Source organism: Orcinus orca, chromosome 16 (genome assembly GCF_937001465.1).
Source record: "Orcinus orca chromosome 16, mOrcOrc1.1, whole genome shotgun sequence".
Lineage (NCBI taxonomy): Eukaryota > Metazoa > Chordata > Mammalia > Artiodactyla > Delphinidae > Orcinus > Orcinus orca.
The window spans coordinates 80,724,350-80,741,502 of record NC_064574.1 but is presented as its reverse complement, the minus strand read 5'-3'; the positions used below and the strand labels follow the sequence as shown (position 1 = coordinate 80,741,502).

At 56.2% G+C, this 17,153-nt stretch overlaps 2 protein-coding genes across 3 annotated transcripts; one reads left to right on the top strand and one right to left on the bottom strand.

The window, feature by feature from the left end:
* Positions 1-3,737: 3,737 nt before the first annotated feature.
* On the top strand, positions 3,738-9,769 carry AP1S1 (adaptor related protein complex 1 subunit sigma 1). The gene is made up of 5 exons (XM_004268846.4): positions 3,738-3,882; positions 5,721-5,899; positions 6,521-6,629; positions 7,603-7,740; positions 8,995-9,769. The coding sequence occupies exons 1-5, from the start codon at positions 3,880-3,882 to the stop codon at positions 9,040-9,042; spliced, it is 477 nt and encodes a 158-aa protein (XP_004268894.1). The 5' UTR covers positions 3,738-3,879; the 3' UTR covers positions 9,043-9,769.
* Positions 9,770-10,711: 942 nt separating this feature from the next.
* VGF (VGF nerve growth factor inducible) lies at positions 10,712-13,832 on the bottom strand. Of its 2 annotated transcripts, none has more exons than XM_004268845.4 (2): positions 13,600-13,832; positions 10,712-13,093 (listed from the first exon to the last, which is right to left on the bottom strand). In XM_004268845.4, the coding sequence occupies exon 2, from the start codon at positions 13,071-13,073 to the stop codon at positions 11,217-11,219; it is 1,857 nt and encodes a 618-aa protein (XP_004268893.1). In that variant the 5' UTR covers positions 13,074-13,093; positions 13,600-13,832; the 3' UTR covers positions 10,712-11,216. The 2 variants fall into 2 exon arrangements, with proteins under 2 accessions (XP_004268893.1, XP_033282296.1); XM_033426405.2 differs by lacking the exon at positions 13,600-13,832 and adding an exon at positions 13,223-13,586.
* Between the last annotated feature and the right edge of the window lie 3,321 nt (positions 13,833-17,153).

The window sequence follows — 17,153 nt, the reverse complement described above, 5'->3', positions numbered from 1 at the left end:
AAGAAATAAAACATGAGTAAGACACTGTCCCAAGAGGAGCTTACAACTCACATGTCTCATCAACAGACAGTGTGGCATGATTACCTAGTCTACCAGTCAGAGTCCTTTGTTACCAGGAACTGAAACCAACTCTGGCTAAATGAAGCAGAAAAGGAAACTGGGGAGCTCAGGGAATTGCCAGGAGGGCCAGAGAACCAGCAGGAGGTCTCACACTAGAGACAGAGCCCCAAATTACAAATCACCAGGTACCCCCACCCTACTTCTTACTGGTACGGGACACTGCCATTGGCGCCACTCCACCTACGCCCTAGGTTTTGTCCTCTGACCCTCTGCCAGAGGCTTACCTATCCTCATCACCCCATCCCCCCTCATTCCTTCCTGGACCAAAGTCCAGGTGAGAGTAAAGACTGGCCGAATCCAGCAGACATGCCCATGCTGTGGGCACAAAGAGGGCTGCCAAAGGGAATATCTGGGAAATTCAAATGCTACACTGGGAGGTTGCTCTATCTCCCCCTAGACTCGTAAGGTGGGGATTCTGAAACCCTAGGAAGGGGGTTTAGAGCCAGGGAAGTGAAAAAAAATGGCAAACATCTACCACAGAAAGTATTCAGGACCCTTAGGAATAGCATATGATAAGGTCCCAACTGCTTAGTTAAAAACAAGAAGTTAAAAAAAAAACCCAGAGATGAGTGCAAATGACATCATCAGGGCACAATGAGTACTTAAAGAATACACCAAAAATGGTGGCGAGGGCTTCCCCGGTGGTGCAGTGGTTGGGAATCCGCCTGCCAATGCAGGGGACACGGGTTCAAGCACTGGTCCGGGCGGATCCCACATGCTGCAGAGCAGCTGGGCCCGTGCACCACAGCTGCTGAGCCTGCACTCTGGAGCCCGCGAGCCACAACTACTGAGCCTGCGTCCTGCGGCTGCTGGAGCCCGTGCTTGACAAAGGGAGAGGCCACCAAATGAGAAGCCCCGCCCACCGCCGCGAGGGGTAGCGCCGGCTCGCTGCGCTAGAGAGGGCCCGCGCGCAGCAACGAAGACCCAACGCAGCCAAAAATAAATAAGTAAATAATAAATTTTTAAAAAAAGGTGGCAGGGAGCATCATCACAAGAGAGAGAAACACAGATCATAGACTCAGAAATGAAAGGCTTTGAGGCCACGTGGATCACCCTTCCACCCACCGCAGGAACCACCGCTCCAACCAGATGAGGGAAGAGGGAAGGCTTGGGGAGATGTCAACATGGGCTTCGCAGGATAACAATAAAAACACCATCCATACTAATGAGGGAGAATCTCACCTCTTCTATTTTTCCATTTATACAAATGGCACCACTAATTCTCCAGACTCATCTTTGATTCTTCTTCCTTCTCTACTTAGATGAGTTCTAAATTCAGGTGACTGGCCCATTACAGGTATCTCTCCAATTTGTCCCTCTCCATTTCATTTTTGTGCATAGATTCCCAAAACTGCCCCCTAGATGATCTTCCAGCCTTCCATTTGTCCTTTCAAATCATCCCCCATATTACTGTAAGATTAACCTTTTCAAAGCTGTTTTCACCAAGTTATTCAGCAGCTCAGACAACTATAATGACTCCCAACTGCCTACTGCGTCAAATCCGACCTCATCTGCAGACACAAGCTCATTGGACCCACTAACCCATAGATTCTCTACGTGTAGCATTCACTAACCACGAAGAGATAAATGAGGTCCATCATCTTCTAGTTAGTTTAAACCATTTGAGTCTATGATTCTACGTGAGCAAAACCCCTATTTCTCACAATTCTCTCATGGATCTTATCTTCTCTGCAGCTAGGCATGGCATGTTGAGACAAGGAATTCTAGAAAGTGTCATCTTTCCAAGGCGTGTAGGAGTTTACATCTCTAGATCTTCTACACTTCCTCGGGCTGTTGCCTAGATCTCTGCTTTTCATCTTTTTTTTTTTTTTTTTTTTTTTTTTTTTTGCGGTACGCGGGCCTCTCACTGCTGTGGCCTCTCCCGTTGCGGAGCACAGGCTCCGGACGCGCAGGCTCAGCGGCCATGGCTCACGGGCCCAGCTGCTCCGTGGCATGTGGGATCTTCCCGGACCGGGGCACGAACCCGTGTCCCCTGCATCGGCAGGCAGACCCTCAACCACTGCGCCACCAGGGAAGCCCTCTGCTTTACATCTTTACCTCACTGCTCATTACTTCTTTATACACAACCTTCTCCTCTCCCCTATGAGCACATTTTATTATTTTGCCTTCTGCCCTTCTCACACACTCCCACTCCTTTTCACTCCATGATGACAACTTGCTTTATTGATATGATTCTTGACCTAAAAAATAACACCAAGATAGTTCAGCCAATGTCTATGCCATTGGCAAGCAGAGGAAAAAGGGAGATGAAAAAGAAAGGAGGAAGGGCTTCCCTGGTGGCGCAGTGGTTGAGAGTCCGCCTGCCGATGCAGCGGACACGGGTTCGTGCCCCGGTCCGGGAAGATCCCACATGCCGCGGAGCGGCTAGGCCTGTGAGCCATGGCCGCTGAGCCTGCGCGTCCGGAGCCTGTGCTCTGCAACAGGAGAGGCCACATCAGTGAGAGGCCCGCGTACCGCCAAAAAAAAAAAAAAAAAAAAAGGAAGAAGAAAAAGTAGTAGACCAAAGAAGTTGGGAAAGGCAAATAGTAGTAATCGCTACCAATATCAAGTGTTTACAGTGTGTCAGATACTTTCTATACAGCCTCAAATCGGACTTGCAAGGTAGGTATCTTCATTTTTTAAATGAGTAAACGGAGGGTTAAGGGACCTAATCCCAGGTGATTAGGCCCACCCCCTTGCAACTAAAGCATATGACCTCCATAACAAAGAGTAAGAAGAAAAGAATGCAAAGTGGAGACAGGTAGAGCCTTACCAACATTTGCTTCAAGTGCTACTCAAAAACAATAGCATCATTAGTTACCAACAATTATCTAGAAATATGCCATTAAGTTTTCGGCATGACAAAATTTAAGATTTTCCTCTTATCCATTTATATGCAAACTCCTTTACTACGTGGACACACACACACAAATATACACACTCACACATGCACATCCTCAGTCAAAAAGCTTGTATTACAATTTACATCCTTCTCATCTTTACACTTGTGTCTGGGTTACGATTGTCCTTTTTTAGCTTTAACCCATGCCAACTTTTTAAGATTCTCTTTATTTCTTTCTCTTTTGCCTTAATCATGCTTCTCCCCCTCTTCCTTACATCACTTTTCTTTCAGCCCCTCCTTTTCTCTTTTTATTTCTCGTCTGCCTCATTACCTACACCTTTCTCTTACTTTGTTGCTGAATCTAGCAGGTTCCCAGTAGATGTCTATTCTGAGCTCCATACTTCTCTCATGCCTGCCCTACCACCACCCTTTGTCTTTGCCTTCCTCGTCATTCCTCCTTCCCTACAGACAATTCCCACCCTGCTCCCTCTCAATCGCCCACGCCCCTTCCATTAAACCACCCTACTTCCTCACAAACTCCAGCGGTCACCTCATCCACCTCTCACCCCTTTACCCGCCTTTCTCCCCCAAGGTTCCAAAGCGCGAGGACCTCATTGTCCTCCTCCCCCATCCTCCAACCAGCCCACAAGACAGCCTTGTTACCATGACGACAGGGCTACTCAAAGCTGAAGTCAAGGACCTGGTTGCCATGGCTTCCGCTTCTCCACCTCCAGCCCCGCCCGCGCGCTCCGCAGCATTGGCGCCTGCGCAGTACGCAAAGCCTTGGTTCTCTGAACCGCGGCGGACGGGGCGGGGCTTCAAGAGAGAGGGAGGGAAGGAGGCAAAAGGATAAGAACGGGAGTGGAGCTGGCGCCTACGGTGGCCGAAGAGGGACGCGCAAAGCCGGAGGCTGCAGGATGGTAGGCTGTGCAAAGAGGGAGGGGAGGGGGAACCGAGGGGCGTGGGCTGCACCTGCAGGGGTCCTTGGGGCCGCCCTCGGTGTGAGCCGCTCTTTCTCCCTCCGGTCCTCAGAGGCCCTCACTTACCTGGGCGGGTGGGCTAGCCGGCCTCGGAAGGAAGACCAGCTGGAAATGGCTTTAGGGAGAAGGCGCGGAGAGGGGGCGCATTTGTGGGGAGAGAGGGAGGTGACTAGGGGGCGGTGGGACCGTCCGGAGCCACGGGGAGCGCGCGGGTAGCGATCCAAGGAGTCCCAACCACTGCCGCAGGGAAGTCGCCCGAGGAATGGGGGCTCCGGGGCCTGTTGGCGGAGGGAGGCAGCGGGGGTCGCAAGTCACCGAGACTCTCTGTCCACGTGCAGCCCAGAGCAGCGGCGGCCGGCGGGAAGGGCGGTGTGTGCGAGGGGATAGTTTCCGGGTCCGAGGAGTGGACGTCCTGCCTCACCTAGAGGCGGGGGTGAGGTGGGGAAGCCAAGTGGGCTCGAGGTTTTGCTCTCGGGGACCCAGGCTTTGGCTTCCCGGTTCCGGTGCTCTTGGCTCTCCGGCCCCCACCCCATCCTCTTTCCGGAACTCGGGCCTTCCGTCTTCCTGCTCCCGGCCCACCCCCCATCGTAGCGGCACACGGCTCCCTTGTGCCCCTCTGTTGACCACCCGCCACGCTAGCAGCGCTTCCCCTTCCCCGCCACCAAAAAAACCCCAGTTCTCTGGAATTCTGATCCTTAGCCGTCTAAACTAGTGCTGTTCCGCACACCTAGGACTCCGGCCCTGGTAATGTACACGGAGAGAAGAGCTCCAGGGAGAGGGAGATGACTCCAGGATGTGGCTCGGACCCGCCCACCCCCCGAACTGGGAAGCTGTGGTTGCACGGGGTAGTGAGGGCTCTGCACTCCCCAGTCCACCCCCCTGGGCTTGTTCCACAAACATTCCCTAGGCGAGCCACCCTGAATGGCTGTGTCCAAACTGAGGGACTGAAAGGGAAATTGGTCACCTGGTATCTGGGGAAGTGTGGGCATTCAGCAGGAGGCACCCTAAAAGGAGGAAAAGAGGAATATGTCTGGCCAAATGCCTGGAGGGCCGAGGAGAGCAGAGGGTGGAATCCGGGGCTCCCAATACCATGTGCTAACGTGAAGAATACCCCTGAGCACAGGACTGGCACTGGAGGGCAGTGTGCTGGGGACATCAGCAAGGGTGTATGGCTAGGATGGGGTGGAGGATTGAGGTAGCTTCTTGAGAACAAAATACCTGATTTCAGCGTGGTGGTGGATAGAAAGAGCAGGAAAGAAAGCAGACGTCTCTGACATCAGCTATGGGCTTCTTGTCACCGTGATAGCATTTTACCCACCTTTGGAAAACAGGATTAGGAAACAGGAGATCAGGAAATAATAATAATGATACCTAATGTGTTATAGTGCTTCCTACGTGTCAGGCACTGTTTCACGTATCAACTCCTTCAATCCCACCTAACAACTCGGGAAAGTAGGTACTTTTATTATTTCCATCTTACACACCAAGAAACTGAAGCCCGGAGACATAAAGTAATTGCCCAAGGCAAATTACTCAACTACTAGAGGCAGGATTTGAACCCAAATGACAGACTCAGAAGCTCTGACACCCCTACAAGGAAAGGCACCTGCTGGTGGGAGTAGCCAGTGTTGACAGCAAGGGCTGATGTTTTGAAGAAAGTAGGAGCCGTGAGTAGAGAAGAGGTAGATGGGATGGGTTTGGGGCTATGTATTTCTGGAGGAAACCAGCTCAGAGAACCAAATCTCTGACCCTTGGCTCTGACTCCCCCCCACCCCCAGATGCGATTTATGCTGCTGTTCAGCCGGCAGGGGAAGCTGCGGCTACAAAAGTGGTACCTGGCCACCTCGGACAAGGAGCGAAAGAAGATGGTTCGGGAGCTCATGCAGGTCGTTCTGGCTCGCAAGCCCAAGATGTGCAGCTTCCTGGAGTGGAGGGACCTCAAAGTTGTCTATAAGAGGTGACTCCCCACCTACTTTCAGACCTGCCTGGATCCTGCTTGATTGGGTTCTGGGATGGGTTCACCTGGCCAAGAAATAGGCAGTCCCTTAGGTCAGGAAGAGCTTAGAGCTAAGGACATCCGGAGGGCAGCGATGAACTCCAGCCGCCTTTACTTTCCAAATTCACCTTGAAGAAATTCTTGTTCCCTTTTGGCTTTGCTCAAGCCTGACACCTACTTCATGCACCTACCTCTGTCCCGAAGGCCCCATCTTGTCTATTGCATACGTCCCTGGCAGCCTCATTCAGCAGTCATAGATCCTGCACCACTTTCCTAACACACACACACACACGTGCACCAGCCCTTCCCAGTTCCTCCTCTGAGCAGGTGAATTCGTGGCTCAGGTTTTTGCTGAGTCAAACTGAACAGGTCAGAGGTCGAGAGGGAAAGAGCTTGCGTCTGTGAGAGGCACTAAGAGGCAGAGTGAGTTACTGTTTGCACACCCTGGGGCCACCCCGCCTGTGTCCAGTAGGGGCACAGACTGGGAATGGGGGGAAATGAGAGGTTTGGGCACAAAATGCCTGGGTCCCAGAGCAGCCCCAGGAGCCGTCCCAGCCGTGCCTCCCGTGCCCCTGTCCTCAGATATGCCAGCCTCTACTTCTGCTGCGCCATCGAGGGCCAGGACAATGAGCTTATCACGCTGGAGCTGATCCACCGGTACGTGGAGCTCCTGGACAAGTACTTCGGCAGCGTAAGTCTCCCCATCCACCCATTGCTATACGCAGCAATCCCCTCTTTTTACCAAACCCTGGGGTCCTTCCGGTCTCTGCCCTGGAAGACTCAGGAGAGGGGAAGTTGGAACAGTGAGAACAGTAGTTAATCTCCCTCTTTAAGCCTTAAGCCTATTAGCCATGCCCCTTAATCAGCCTGGGGGAGGAGGGTGGGGACCAGAGTCTGCCACTTAGTCAATCCATCTAGAGCTCAGCTCAAACTTCTCACACAAGGACAGAGGCCATGTTCAGATTTTTATCAGTGGTTCCTGACCTTGACTTTGCTTTGGAATCTTCTGGAGAGGTTTTTTTAAAAAATAGCAATGCCTATGTCTCACCCCTGGAGATTCTGAATTAACTGATCTGGGCTATAGTCTGGGCACTGGCAGTGAGCTCAGATCTTAGGTGGGGAATAGTAATAACTCCATAATTTGTATTCCACTTAATAATTTACACAGTGCTTTCAGGTTCTCCTGATTGCTCCTCATTCCGTCCTATGAGTAGGTGTTGGTGTCTCCATTTTCAGATGAGAAAACTGAGACTCAGAGAAATTAAATGCCATGTAGAGTTAGCTGGTTAGTGTCACAGTGCTGCTTGGAACCGAAGTCATTTACCCCATGATCCAGAACCTCCTTCCCTGCCCTGTCACTGTGCCTAGGGAGGGAAGCTAGCCCAGCCTCTGGTAGGAACTGTGTCGCAGATCTGGGGGGAAGGCAACAGGAGTCAAGGGTAGACTAGAGCAACTAATGTCTCATGATCACAGAGAAAGAGGCAAGAGAAGGAGAAGGAAAAGCCAAACCAAGGACTAAGGCCTAGGGGTTGGGAGGACATAGACCTGGGGCAAGAACCCAAGGTGGGCAGGAGTGGTCACAAAGGCCATGGAACCGTGATGAGAAAAAAGTGGGGTGGAGATGCACCTTGACACTCAGCTCTGCCTCCCCCCCCTCCTCCCAGGTTTGCGAGCTGGACATCATCTTCAACTTTGAGAAGGCCTACTTCATCTTGGATGAGTTTCTGATGGGGGGTGACGTCCAGGACACCTCCAAGAAGAGTGTGCTGAAGGCTATCGAGCAGGCGGACCTGCTGCAAGAGGTACGGGCCGGGATGGTGAGGGGTAGGAGGAAGAGGACCAAGGCCAAGGGCACCCTCCCTGCTCTGGACACCTTGCCTGCGGGCCCCAGCTGCCCCTTCCCGCCCTCCCTGTGGCGTCTGGCCCCCTAGGCGCCTGGTTGGCCAGCTGGCCCTCAAGCCCTAACTGCTCGGGGTGGGAGGTAGTGGGGGTGGCGGACGGCCGCCTGTGCCAGTTCCCCCCTCCTTCTCCCAAGACCCAGGGTGTCTCATCCCAGCCAAATCGCCTTTGTCCCACGCTACCCTCGGCATTTAGGGTTGCTCAGAGAAATGGAGAAGGGGCACATGATAGGTCATTCTTTCTTTCTTTTTTTTAAACACACACATACTCAAAGCCTCTGCTTCTCAGAAGCAAAATTTTGCCATGGGGATTTGGGGGTTGGGGTCGAGGGCGCCTGGTTGTTGATTCTCCCTTTTATCCGGCACCCCCGCCCTCACGCCATTACTGCCTGCCCCCTCTCTGCTGTGCCACTGCTGAGCCTTGGTGCAGGGAGATGAGTCACCGGAACCTGCAATGATGAGCAAGCCGGCCTGATCTGGCTCTGAGGAGGGGGAGAGATGGGGGGCGGGGGGGGGGGCTCATCCCTGCAGAAGGAGAAAGGGCAGAATCCAACTTGCCATCTCACTGGTCCAGCTCCCCCATCACACACACACACGCACACACACATGCACACTCATACGCACGTGCCCTGGCACTCACACACCCACCCTGTTGCTACTGCTCTGCTCAGACCCTAATGACTCATCTCTCTGCAGTCTGGTCCACCTTTCCTCGGGGACCTGATGCCAACTTCTTACTCCCTCCCCGCACCCAACCATCTGCCACCCCCAGCTCTGGGAAAGCCAGTTTCCCAGCCCCCAGTCCCAGTTTTCCTCCCTCCCCTTCGGATACTGAGGCCGAGCCCCTTGCTCGCCAAGCTCCTGGCTTTGGGTTCTCTGCGTGGTGGGGGACTCAACCTGGACCCCACTCCTTGCCATGGTTGGCTCTGGGGGGCGCTCCTGGGAGGCGCTCCTGGGAGGCTGGAGAGCTCCCCTGAAGGGTGCCCAGCTGTTCCAGCCTTGGGCTCACGTTGGCTTCTCTCTTCCCTCCCCGTGTCTCTCTGTGCTTCCCCCTCCTCTGTCTGTCCTGACGATTGCTGTCTTGCCCACCCTCCACTCCCTCACCCTGTCTGCCTCTCCTGGCGTCTCCACATCACCCTCTTTCTGTCTCTGCCTTAGGAGGATGAGTCGCCACGCAGTGTGCTGGAGGAGATGGGTCTGGCCTAGCCTCCGCCCGGGGCCACGTGGAGATGTGGGGAGCTGGTGGAGAGGCAGGGCATCGGTGGCCCTTTTCTTGGTGGGACCCAGCTGCCCCTCCTCTGCTGCCTCACCTTCTTTTGCAGTGAGCTGTGGGCTCAGGACCCTCAAACATTCCCTCCCTCCACCCCCTACCTCCTGTTTCCCCTTTTCCCACTGAAGGTTTTAGGAGCTAGGAGGCAGGAAAATGTGACCAAGTCGGGGGTGCTATTTGGCTTTCATCCCCTGCCTTTGAAGAACTAATGTCACCCCAAACTCCCCCCCCCCCTTATAACTGTAAATATATAAATATGTCAGGTTAAAGGGAAAAGGTTTTCAGGGCTCTTCTCTTCTCCCTGCCCCATAACCTACCTCCAGCCCTCCCCGCAGCCAGCCAGGGCAGCTTCTCTGCCTGGGAGGGGGACCTCCGTGTCTCCAGAGGGAAGTCCTTTTCCCTCATCTGTCTCCTCCCCTTCCTTCTTGGCTGCAGTGGGGCCTCCGTTCAGTTCCAGGGGAGGAGCAACATAGTTAATTTTTTTCTAACCTTGCTACTTTGAGGAAAGGGAGGGCTGGGGGAAGGGTAGGCTTTACAGAAGACTGGGCCCTGTCCCTCCTTCACTCCGAGTTCCCGGTGAAGCAGGAGCTAAGTGGGTGGGGTGGGGAAAGTGTCTGATTTTGTTTTCTTTTCCTCTAAAATAAAAGGAAAAGCATTTCTGGACTTTGCCTGGCTTAGGCTCTGTGAAGGAGGGCGGGAAAGCAACACTGCCCGTTCCACTCATCCCTGGAACTAGGGTTGCCAGATTTAAGGCCAAAAAAAAAAAAAAAAATGAAGATACCCAGTTCAATTTCTTATGATAATGAATAATGTTTTTAGGATAAGTGTGTCCTGTGCAAATGTAGTCATTGTTTATCTGAAATGCAAATTTGACTGAGTGTCCTGTATTTTACCTGGCACCGCCCTCCCCCCAAACAGATTTGTGAGCTCAGTGTCTCTCTGACCTCAGTGACCGCTGACCAAGGTGCCTCCAGCTCCCTGAGCTGCCTTCAGACAGGGAGGAGCAACTCCTGGGGACATGGTTTCACTCCTCTGAGGTTTCTTTGTGGTCATTCACCTGGTTTAGTTTCATTTGGGGAGGAGACTCCAGAGTTCAAGGATGTATCCCATCCTCTATGCTTAGAAAAGGCTTGAGAAGCAGTTAAAAGGATGTTTCCGTGGCCGCCAACCCCTCCTCCCCACATGTCTTGTGAGGTACATAGGACCAGGGAATTTAGGGAGCAGTTAAGGGAGGTGGGTGGGTAAGGTGGAGCAGGGGTGGCGGGAGCCACCAGCACTGCCTAGGTGGCCCTGAGATCGTGCAAAGAAGGATTCACTAGGTGACTCAGAGCTGTGGCACCGTGTCCGCTCTGCATCTCTCTGCCAGGGCCTGGGGACCTGTGACTTTAACCCCCAAGCTGGAAGTGGAATTTAGGGTTTCCTAAAGGATGTGAGCCTATTCTACGCCCCCTCCCCCACGCCGAATACGGTTGAAAGAGGTTCTGTCACTCAACCTTCGCTGTTGAGCAGGAGATGGGTGTTGTGGATGGCGCTTCCCTCACCGCCCCTTGGGAAGGACCACGCAGGCCCAAGGGGACGGGTGAATAACCGAGAACAAAGTCCTAATAAAATAGTCACTTTTATTTCTTAGCAAAACTATTTCCTCCGTGAGGGGTATTTACAACAGAGTAGGGAAAGAAGGGGTAAATTCACAGCGATCCGGAGAGGGTGGAGAGGCTCTTGGGAGGCCCAAAGGGCGGGAGACAGACACTTCTTCACACAGTTAACTGGAAATCCTTTTTCCGGTTTCAGACCGGGACATCCCGAGAGGGACTAGGTGGGGACGGGGCCCCGCGGGGGCAGGGAACTCGCACAAACTACCCGCCCCCCCCCCTGCTGGCCCCGAGACACCCGTGAGTGAGTTTGGGATTTCGGGCTTCCGACGCACGAAGAGGTCTGACAGGTCCCGGCGTAGCCCGGGGTCGGGGCGGCCCGCGGGCGGAGGGGTGGACGGGGGCGGGGCTGGGCGGCGGCCGAGGGCGGGGCCGGGCGCATGCAAACACTGAGAGGGGAAAGGAGCGACACGGAGGGGGGTGGCGGCGCGCGCGGTGGCGCGCGGGGGTGGGGCCGGTCACGGGCGCCTGAGCAGCACGTGCTCGATGTAATTCTCCAGCTCTTCCTGCTCCTGCAGCCGGCGCTCCTCTGCCTCCGCCTGCTCCTGAGCGCGCCGCGCCTGGGCCTCCCTGTCGGGATAGTGGCTCGAAGGCGGCAGGGCGTGGTGGTAGTGGCGGCGGCGCGAGGCAGCGGGTGGCTGCAGTGTTCGCGGCCGGATGTAGTTGGGAAAAGGGTGGTAGGGCCCCGGGGGAAACACCTCGTCCTCCTCCCGATCCCAGGGCGGGAGCACCTCGTTCCAGTCGGGCAGCTCGTCCCGAGCCGGGGCTGGGGAGAGGGGCTGGGGCTGCGGGGAGCGGGCGTGAGTGGGGACGGGGGCGGCCCGGGGGGGCGGCACAGGCTCGGGAGGGGCGTTCTTCTTCCGCTTCCGCTTCTCTTCCACCTCCTCGATGATGCTGACCACGTCGTCCGCTGGCAGGTGGAGTTTGGTGGACAGCTCAATGAGGCTATCGATTGTCTGCGGGTCCATCTCTTCGTCGTCGTCGTCCTCCTCCCCGCCCTCCTCTGCCCCCTCGGCCTCCTTTCGTCGGTGGCCGGGCGTCTCCTCCTGGGAGCGCTTGTCTTCGGCTCCGGCTTCTCCGTCCTCCTCCTCGGCGAACAGTAGAGCGTTCTGTCGCGCCCTCTCCGCCTCCTCCGCCTCCGCCTCCGCCTCCGCCTCCGCCGCCTCCTCATCCTCTTCCCCCGCCCTCTCCTCCCCGCCGCGTCTCTCCTGCTCCGCCGCCTCCTGCCCCCTCTCGGTCTCTCGCTCCTCCTCCTGCTGCAGCCCCCGACCCCCCAGGCCGCGCTGCCGAGCCCCGCCCTGCAGCAAATACTGGAGCAGCAGGTCGGAGGCGAGGTCGGCCAGCCGCTCTTCCTGGGCCGCGGCCTGCCGTGTGGCCTCCGCCTGCCGCCGCCCGGCTTCCACCTGCGCCAGCCCTTGCTGTAGAAGGCGCTCTCCCGCCTCAGAGCCGCCCAGGAGTGAGGTCTCCGGCCGGCGCGCCTTGGTAAAGGGAGCGCCCAGGCCTTGGTACGCCTTGGACAAGGGTGCCAGTGCCTCACCTAGGTGTGTTTTGGAGGAGGACACTCCTTCCCCGAACTGGTGGGCTTCGGGAAGGGGCCCGCTCTCGGGCATACGCGCCTGGAATTGCGGGGGAGCAGGCGGCGGCAGGGCCGCGCGCTCCGGGACGCGCGCCTGGAACTCTCCCCAGGAAGCCCGCCACACGCGCTCCGGCCCGGGGCTCTCCAGGTTGACTCGGGTCAGCGTGTGCGTGCGGGTTTCCGTCTCTGCTGCCGCCGTCTCTTGCTGGCGCTTGGCACTGCTCGGACTGAAATCTCGCAGTTCCTGAAGCAGGGAAGCTAGCGCCTCGAGCTCCTCGGAGGGGTCGGCCGCCTCGGGACCATTCTCCTGAGTCTGAGGGCGAGGCGGGGCCGCGGGCGCCTGGGTCTCTGGCGCTGGGAGACTGTGGGTCTGGCTGCGCACGGTCTCGGTCAGCAGAGCTTCTGCTGCTTCTTCCTCTGGCCGCTGCTGGGAGCCGCCAGGCGCTGGGGGCGAGGCCGGGCGGTCGAGTGCCTGCAGCAGCACCGCGGCCAGCGCCCGGGGATCCACGCCCTGGAAAAGCTCTCCCTCGTCCTGCGGCTCTGAATTCCTAGCGGCTCGGACCTCTGGGGCGCTAACATCCTTCGGCCCGAGCACTGCGTCCCCGGCTACCGGCTCTTTATGCTCAGAGCTGGGGGGAGGTGGCTGAGCCTCAGGGTGCCCCGGGGGCGCTGCTCCCAACCCCTTGGTCAGTAGAAGGAAGCAGAGGAGGACAGGAGCCGGCAACCTGAGCGATTTCATGACCGAAGTGCTGCCGGAGACTGTGAAAAAATAGAAGTGACCAAAGAAAGAGAGGGTTTCTGTAAGAATTTTCCGCTCTCTGATTTTATATTCCCTTCCCCCACCTTTAATCAGGAAAGCCGGGGCTTCCCTTATCCCCCTAACCTTACCCTGAAAAGGGACGTTTAGGAGCAAAGGAGGAAGATGTGCCGATCTCTGGAGTCGTGTAAATGGGAAAACGCCTGCAACCCTTGCTCCCCCGGTGCCTCCTCGCCCCCCTTCCCTGAGCCAGCTCACTGGCAGCGCCCACGTACTAAGCAGCAAGGATACGGGGGAAAAAAAAATCTCTGCTCCCTCCCCACAGGACTCCCCGGATGGTGCGTGGGCGACTTCAGCAGCAAGAGAAGAGCGGCGACTCCCCCATTTACCAGGGACCCTTCCCGGGGGCTCCCCGCTGTGTTTTCAACACTCCCAACTGGGGGAGAGAGAACCCTCCCTCACGCCCACGGCTGCTGAGGGTTTGAGGGACGGACAGCAAAGTATTTACCAGCTGGTGCCACGACGCGGGAGGTGGAGAGGAGGGTCGGGGCGGGGTGGGGACAGGGGAAGATCGGGACTCGTCCGCCTCGGCTCCGAGCGGTGGCTAGGATACGAGCGATGGTCGAGGTCTGGTGTCCAGTGGGCTGGGCTCAGCTGGATCCGCGCGGCTCCGGGAGACTCGCTCGCTCAGGCTTCAGCACGCTGGACAGCGCCCGCGCCGCTACCGCCTTATAAAGAGGAGCGCGCGGGGTCACGTGGGAATCGCCCCGCCCCATTGACGTCAATGTTCATTCATGGGGAAGCGGGCGGGCGCCTAGAGGCGGGAGGCCGCCCAGCGATTGGAGGATGCGTGCCTCTCCCGGCCCGCGCCTGCGCGCTGCAGGCCTCTTTGGAGGGGTGTGCGCTATCCTGGCACCAGGGAAATGAATGAATGAAGGAATGAATGAATGAAATGCTGAGGCGGGCGGGGCAGGGGGGCTATGAATGAATGAAGGAGGGACGAGGAGAAAAGGATGAATGAATGAATGGCAGAATGAATGGAAGGGTGGATTCAGAGACGCTGCAAGGCGGGAGGGTGGGTTACAGAGCAACTTGCAGCGGCGGGAGCCCGACGAGCGGAATAGGGTGGGGGCTCTCCCAGCGTCTGACTGGGACCCATAGGAGATCCACACTGGGAAGGGGGAAGAGAAGGATTCCAAAACTGAGGAGGGGGCCAGACTCCCCATTCCCCGACTGCACGGTGCGTGGGGAACACGCCCAAGGACGGCGTGAACCTGAGAGAGGAGGGATGGTTCTGCGCGCCTGCGGGCGCTGTCCGCGGATCTGCGGTGCGGGATGCGGGCCATGGGCAGGGGCACATGGGTGGATCTTGAGGCTTGGGTGATGCTGTCGGAAAGGATCCGAGTTGGAAGAGATAGGGAAAAGATTGAGGATGTGTGTGCCTCTGTGTCGTGTCTGTTCATGGTCTGTGCGTGTCTCGAGAAAAAAATGTGTGTCTGTCCTTCTGTCCAGCTGACTCTGTTGGCCCCTTTTCAGACCACCTCTCCCCACCACCCTCCTGCTTCTTCCCCTCTCGCTGCTACCCCCCAAAGGACGTTTGGAGGACGAGAGCAGACCAGGTGGGGAGGGGGGTGCGCAGGTGGGGGGTGACTCAACTCCATCTCTCTCCATTGCTTAAAGGGAAGATTTAAACGCGATGGAGGGGGGCGTGGAGGGTGGGAGTGCAACGTCAGAGATCGCCGCTCTCTGCCACCAGACCCCTCATCCGCATCTCCTGCCAGAGGGGTTGGGATTGGGGGCTTGGACAGTTAGAGGTTCCGGGGGGATGGGGGGCGATGACGCACAGATTGCGCAAAGAGAATCCATCAGCGAGCCGGGTCCAGTGAAGGGAGACCAGCCGTGGGCGGGGGTGGGGGAGGACGGAAATGAGGAGGGGGGCAGGGGAGAGGGGAGGGAGGCAAGGGGAGCAGCCACTGCAGAAATGAACGGGAGGGAGGGAGGCTGGAGGGGGGCTGCGGTGCAGGCAGAGAGCTGTGCGGGGGCGTGGGCAGGGAAAGGGGGGAGTGGAATGACACATGCCAGACACACAAGGACTGCGGACACGGGTGCCTGTGGGCACACACAGGGCACCCGCGCCCTAAGACTCTGGAAACCGGGATCAGAGCTGTATGTCAGGAGCTCAGAGACTCTTTCAGAACCAGTCCTCAACCCCTTCCTCATCTCTTCCTAGCACTGACCCTCATCCTCTCCTCTCTCTCTCTCTCTCTCAAACTCTCTCTCTCTCACACACACACACACAAACACACAAACACACGCTCACGTGCTTTCCCTCTATAGCCAGCAGTGGCTTCTCGGTTCCATCAGTGGCTCCACTTTCCCAGAAGAAAACCCATCAGCTCTGCGGGGAAAGAGGTGGGGAGAAGTAGAGAGAGAGGAAAGAGAGAAGAGATGGGGGCAGGAGAGGGAGGCAGGCAGGCAGGCATCTGGAACAGGTAAAGCATCAGGCTAAAGAGAAAAAAAATAGGAGAACCAAGGTGACTGTGAAGATGCCAAAGAAGGAGAGGAGGGGGCAACAGACCTGAGACTGTGCCGCATCCCCTCCCCGGACTATCTAGGACATCCCTCTGCCCCTATGGGTTCCCCTCATTCGTCTTCCTCCTCAACCCACTCCCCTTTATCCTCCCTGCCTGGTTACCGAGAGCAGTGGAATGGGGGGGTCACGTTACCTTCCTGAGGAGGATGAATCAGAGAGAGATGGCTCAGACATCTGTTGGGGGGAGGGGAAGCCATCCAAGAGAGAAGGAAAGAGGGAGGGAGGGAGGCGAGGTGGGGGGGGGCAGCCTGAGAGGCTGATGGGGCTAAGAGACCAAGTATGAGATGACGGAGATGGGCATCTAGAGAAATTGTGTTCCTGTGGGCTTGTATATGTGCACATGCATGTACATACGTGTGCATTGCGTTTGTGTGTGTCCTGAGATTAGTGAAACATAGGGGGAAAGAAAAAGAAATGGAAATGGGGGGACCAGTTGTGTATTTAATCAGCTAGAGAGTGGATGGGCATGGTAGTGTTCCAATTTAAATATGTAATTTTCTCTTCCAATCTGCGGAGCTGTGTTTTTGCCTGTTTCCAGGTGTCTCTGTAAGTGTGAGTGTGTGTGGGTCCTGATCCCTCTGAGTGCCTGTATACCTGTGCGGTTGGGAGTTTGAGTGCATCCAGTCTGGGTATCTGCTGGTGTCTGAAAATTGTGCCTGGCTTGGTGTGTCAATAATACGTGTGTCTTTGTGCACTTATCTGGGTCCTTCCATGTCACTTGATATATGTTACAGGTTATGTGGACTGCTATGTGCTTTTGATCTTTCCTGCCCCTCCCCCACTTACCTTCACCTCTAGATTTCTGTGCAGAAAAGCCTCAGTATCCTAGCCACTCATCTGCAGCCCCCAAGTTCAAGTCTTGCCCCGCGTTTTTTAGAGTGTTCCCTCATTCCTGCATTCTTCCCCAATGCTTTCCTCCTCCACTCCGCCCAGAAGTCCAGGAGAGCTTCTCAGAAATCGACATACCAAGAGTCTCAGTCATTATGACAGGGGGGAGAGGGCAGTGAGATGGAAGCCAGGGCAACAGATTTGGTGATTCCACAATCTGGATTGTGTCTGCATGGACTCTGAATCTCTGGGTCTATTTCTGCCTCTCTCTATCCCAGTTCCCTGCCTGGGTCAGCTCGTTCACACGTACCCCACCTCTCAAAAATGTGCTATGCCCTTCACACCTGGCTGCCTCTAGGGGCTTCTGGAAAAGAGCTGGACTGGGGACAGGTTCCTGGAGTTTGGGAGAGGAGGGAGATGGCAGGAAAGAAAGAGGAATGAGAGACAGAGCTGGGAAAGGCAAAGCTGAGAAGGGGACCAGGAGGGGATGCCTGGTGTTTGCTCTGAGATGTTTGTGTAAATCCGTCTCTTTATCTTTGTTTCTGAATCTCTCATACTCTCCAGGAGGGTAGTAAGAGAAGATGGGCTCCAACCAAGTAATGATCCAAGCTGAAGATTTGGAAAACCCAGGGAGGGGGTAG

What these genes read in the sequence shown, in the direction of transcription:
- VGF (XM_004268845.4), bottom strand. Translation starts at nt 13,073, where the DNA reads ATGAAATCGCTCAGGTTGCCGGCTCCTGTCCTCCTCTGCTTCCTTCTA.
- AP1S1 (XM_004268846.4), top strand. An exon ending in CTCAAAGTTGTCTATAAGAG is followed by an intron (nt 5,900 to 6,520) that starts GTGACTCCCCAC and finishes CCCTGTCCTCAG; the next exon opens with ATATGCCAGCCTCTACTTCT. An exon ending in AGGCGGACCTGCTGCAAGAG is followed by an intron (nt 7,741 to 8,994) that starts GTACGGGCCGGG and finishes TCTCTGCCTTAG; the next exon opens with GAGGATGAGTCGCCACGCAG.